Source organism: Etheostoma cragini, chromosome 3 (assembly GCF_013103735.1).
Source record: "Etheostoma cragini isolate CJK2018 chromosome 3, CSU_Ecrag_1.0, whole genome shotgun sequence".
NCBI classification, from domain to species: Eukaryota; Metazoa; Chordata; class Actinopteri; order Perciformes; family Percidae; genus Etheostoma; species Etheostoma cragini.
The window spans coordinates 27,486,535-27,491,709 of NC_048409.1; the positions used below are offsets into that span (position 1 = coordinate 27,486,535).

General features: G+C 40.2%; 1 protein-coding gene across 2 annotated transcripts in view; it reads left to right on the forward strand.

Moving 5' to 3' along the window:
• mark4 (microtubule affinity regulating kinase 4) overlaps window positions 1-5,175 on the forward strand; it is a 54,308-nt gene that overhangs the window by 40,484 nt on the left and 8,649 nt on the right. For both annotated transcript variants that reach the window (XM_034866986.1, XM_034866987.1), the window contains exons 15-16: window positions 755-1,033; window positions 2,355-2,437. In XM_034866986.1, the coding sequence (XP_034722877.1) occupies window positions 755-1,033; window positions 2,355-2,437 (362 nt within the window). The remainder of the gene's footprint in view (window positions 1-754; window positions 1,034-2,354; window positions 2,438-5,175) is intronic.

Here is a 5,175-nt window from a genome sequence, read left to right on the forward strand (position 1 = left end):
GAGTGACCCCAAACTTTTGACCGGTAGTGTGTTTATATATATAATTATTTTTTTACTGCCTTCCATTACTTTAGGGGCATATTGAAGAGGCATGTTTAGCCAAAAATACAGTACATAATACTGGCTTTTGTATCTGTGGTAGTACAGTAAACCTTAATTCTCTTGGTATACTGTGAACATTTTTTAACAAACATAACATAAATTTGCCTCAAAAGGTTGATAATATTCTATACTCTATATGCTATTTATTGCCAGCCAATCCAATGAAAAGACAAGAAAAACGGGTTGATCCTACTAACGGGTATTTTACAGTATGTGCATCCAAACCCTAATATTTCTCTGTGCCACTGTTGTCTAAAATCACATCGAGTACACCACTGCACTGGTTCACATGCTCCTTCTTTACAATAAACATGGGCACTGTAATTTGATTCAATGCGAGATTTACTCAATACGCTGTCCTGGTGCTGTAAATACTCACTAGCATGCCAAATGTGTATTATTTTATGTGTATACATTCAAAATGTAAAGTTACCTGCCAGCATGTTTTTATTCTATTTAAACTGAAAAGACCTCTGTCTAGATATTTAGAAAAATACATTACAAATGATATAATGTTAATGAATACTTTGGAAATTAGCAGGGGGTCACATAATGTAACATATGTGATTCCTGCACAGTTCTTGCACTTGCAAGTTGAAATGATTTTGATTTCATTTTTCCTCTCTTGGTTTGACTCCTCCTCTCCCTCCAGTTCCATATCCCATCGCCTGCCCCCCGCCTCTCCTTCAACCCACAGCATCGCTGGTGCTTCTGGGACCTCCTCTGCGTCCTCCACGCCCTCCTCCCGCCTCTCCAGGGGATCCACGGTTAGGAGCACTTTCCACGGAGGGCAGATCAGAGACCGTCGTCCTCCATCGCATGCTCCTCCAGCTTCCCCGACGCCATCTCATGATGCCAGCCCGCTGCCCCACGCCAGGACCCGGGCCACGACCAACCTGCTAAGCAAACTCACCTCCAAATTGACCCGCAGGTAAGGGGAGAAGCCAGGAGAAGAAGGGAATGAAAGGATACAAGGTTAAAAAAGGATGACTTTTACTTTTGTTTAGAGGCATGAGTGTGACTATAGGTAAAACAGGAAGAGAGAGAACAAAACTAAAGTAACAAATTAACCTTTAACTGCAGTTTTATTTTACTTGTTTTGGTCATTCAGACATTTCCAACTATTTTTAAGGGTTGTATGTTTTCGATGATTACTACTAACCATCCACATGTGGTGAAGTGATAGCGGACTGCCTGTGTGTTTATGGGCTTGTAACTGGACAGTGTAGCGGTTTTGCTAGAAACCTGTACATAATGATCATTTAGCTAACCTTGCTGATTCCACCGTCTCTTTCTTAACCAGCACTAACCTACCAGCCTTTCTTCTCAAATGATACAGCTTTACAGGCTTCAGACCTGGGTCTAATAGTGTGTCAACATTAATACTTAGGTTTGCTTTACTTGTTTAGACTAAAGGGCCTTTTCAGTTAAACACCTGACATACAGCTGGGGGATTTCTGCCATTTACTACCTGCTCCCTACGACGTTTTCTCTTGAAAATGGGTCTGCCTCTTCCCACATGAAACAACAAATGGAGCCCTTGTGGCCATGAAATAGTAAATAAGACATATGAAAAGACAAACCTTTTTATACAAACAAAAAGCTAAAAAAGTGACCTAATTTGGAAGCATATAGTTTACTGGAAGTCAATGGCTAAAACATTTCATCCTGCAGATTTAACCGCTCGCCGCCGCCACCAGTAATAAAAGGCCCAATACCGTTGCAGCCGTCTTTCTAAACATGTTACATGTCTGCAGCGGGATATTGTGTTCAATTCAAGAAAATATTTAATTGTGTAACGCGTACTTTTCAGCTTCTGTTATCAACTGTTTTCCTGATGCAGTTAACCTCACCCAGGTGGGACTGGTACAAACCTATTTGACCCAGGTCTGCTAGTCATGTGGACATACTGTTTGTATTTCACTGTCAGTTCTTCTCTGCCGCTTATTGTTGCTTTATCTGTTGGTTTGTTGGTTTGATTCTTTAACAACTTTTGCTTTTCCTTGCCAGTCACCTGCCAGTCTTCTATCCTTCTTTTTTCCTGAACTACAGTACATTCAGTTTGATTTGTACTTCTTTGCCTCTTCTAACTGTGCTTCTAACTATCTGTCATCTCTATATTGTTTTCCCCCTCACTTGCTTTCTCTTTTTTTCAATGTCTCTCTGACTTTCCGCTGTTAATTTTCCGTATTTTTCCCCCCATTCCTGTCATCCTCTCTTCATCTCCTTCTCTTCTTCCTCTCTCCTCCTAGGGTCACTCTTGACCCTTCTAAACGTCAGAGCTCAAACAAGTCCATGTCGGGCTGCACCCTCCCACAGGGGACAAAAACAGTTAGTAAGTCTTCCTTTCCCATGTTTTCTGGCTGCTTCTGTCTGTCTGACTGTCTGCCTGCTTGCCAGTGCCCTGTCATTCCCTTTACCCGCCATTCGCTGTCTGTCTCAGGTTGGAGTTTAGTTGTACAACCATTTATCTGAAGTGAAGCTTCTCTACAGGCAGGAATTTAATCAGTGTTTGAGTTCAATTTGACCTGCAATGCTCTGGCAACGAGAACAGTCCACCGCACTGATGTAAACTGGAAAACCTCTTTTTCTTTAAAAATACAAACTTTTATTCTTCTTTTTATTGTTACATTTCCCCTGAGAAGAGACTAAGGCTTAAAGACAGTCGCTTGATTAAAAGGTGTCTTAAAGCTGGGGTAGGCAGTTTTTCTTTGCCGTTGTTGGGCCGTTATTATCTGTGGTCCTTTAAATCCTTTTAGCATATTGTTATTCAGTTAGAAAACTAGACTTCTGGTATACTGTCTGGTATGATTATTAAACAAGTAATACATTGCATTTTATGTGGTGTATAAAGGTCTATAAATTATGAAATTGAAATGGGGGAACCCTGCAGAAACTCTGTCAAGGTTTTCTCAACACATTGATGCAAAACTCTTTTAAATTCTAATAATGCCAGTTTGCCATAAATCACTCATAATACAGTATGACCATGTATTGCATATGTTAAAGGGATAGTTAGTTACCTCAGTATAAATAGATTACTATCGTCTAATGGTATACAGTATATTGTCTGTATGTCCACCCTGTTTGTAACGGTCGGTTAGGGTTAGAAACGCCGGACTGCAAAGCATCTCTGTAGAAACATAGAGGCTAAACTAAAGCTTCATTCTGACTGTGGACATGTTCTATCTAAGCTCTATCTGTGTGTTTATGGGACTTAAAACTCAGCAGCTGCCTGCCTAAATATCTCTGTCTGTCTGGACTGCTTGTGTCTCTGCTGGCTGGGCTTTATGCTGGACCACTCACTAGAGGCTGTATGTGGCACAGCATCATTACCTGCTTCCAACAATAACACAACTGTTATTTTTCTGGGACAACAAGGTTGTGAAGTTAGTTTATTTTGGAGTTGGAGTCACACAACGCGATTTTGAGAAAAACAATGCGATGAAGGTGTGTGTGTGTGTGTGTGTGTGTGTGTGTGTGTGTGTGTGTGTGTGTGTGTGTGTGTGTGTGTGTGTGTGTGTGTGTGTGTGTGTGTGTGTGTGTGTGTGTGTGTGTGTGTGTGTGTGTGTGTGTGTGTGTGTGTGTGTGTGTGTGTGTGTGTCGCCAGGAGTGTGTGAGTTTATTGCAACACAACTGTACGTAAGTAAGTCTGAGTCATGTAATCGACACCACATGTTTTCCCATGCTGTTAACAAAACAGCAGGACTGAGGATCCAGGACAGACAGGAAAAGGGGGATGGTGCTTTAATTGTGTTTCATGCAGGACAAAGGTAGGGGGAAAGAGGACAAAGAGAAGTGATAGAGAGAGAGAGAGACTTAAGGTAAACTACTTCATTACTACTGGTAATGTAGTGTGCATTAGCATCACTGTTTGGGGTCAATTGTTAGGGGCGACTATTTCTCATTACCATGTTTGATTGGCAACACAGAGACATCATGGCACAACTTTGACACATTTCCAGATATCCAGTTTGATCTAAAATGTTTCCGTGGTCTAAAACCTTCAAAAGTAGGTGTTGTTAATAGTGTCAGTCCTTCAGAATCAAAGAGCAAAGGCTTCTTTCTAGAGCGGAAAATCTTAAAAAGAGGAAAAGTTGTGGTCATAGAGGTGTGGAGACTAGTGCTTTATACCAGTATTAAGAGACATTGAATGCAATGTGAGCACACAACATCACGTTTTGATCAAGTTTTTCATGCTGTTGCAGTCACAATGTCTGGTGATATCCGCTGATAAATGTCGCTTTAAGAAAATTGATGACTGAAGTAGGAGTAGGTTGAAGGAATGCAATGTATTTGGTGAATAATACTTCATAAAATAATGTCTTTCTTTAGTGCTTTTTTGTCCAATCTGTCAATTAAAGGATAACTACCTACCGTTTTTTTCAACATGGGCCCTATTTTGCTATGTTTCTGTGTCTAAGTGACTGATGGGAACAACACTCTTTGACCAGTATTATTGACCCTTTTGGGTCGTCTTTCTACTTTTCCAGCCATCACAACACTAGCTACTTCAGAACTGTGTCTGGTTAAACAGAAAGGACTCAAAGAGGTTTTAAAAAGGTGTATCTCTGTAGGGATCCTTTCCATAATGTATTAGAATAATAATCTCAGCCTTTTAGTGGCAAAAACAGCAGTGGACCAAATTAATGCTGAACATTTGCCCCAAAGGAGTTCCCGCTTAATACTGGACCAATTTCAAAGATTGTTGTTCCTGTCAGTCACTTACACAGAGAAACATTGAAATAGGGTCCAGGTTGGAAAAAAACGGTAGTTACCCTTTAATTCTCGATAAAGGATTAATCGTTTTGTCTATAAAATGTCCATCACAATTTGTCCAAGTAAATATCTTGATGTCTTGTTTTGTCTGACCAATCCCAATACTATTTAGTGTATGATTGAAGGAAATGAAGTAAACCAAATATCAAATTTTAGAAGGTGGACTCACAGAACAGGACAGAAATGTCACAGGACATTTTCGTTTCCTAAAGAAATACTCAAAACAAATGATCGATTATTAGAATTGCTGAACATCTGTCAAGTACAAAAAAATACATACAATACTTTCTTGGG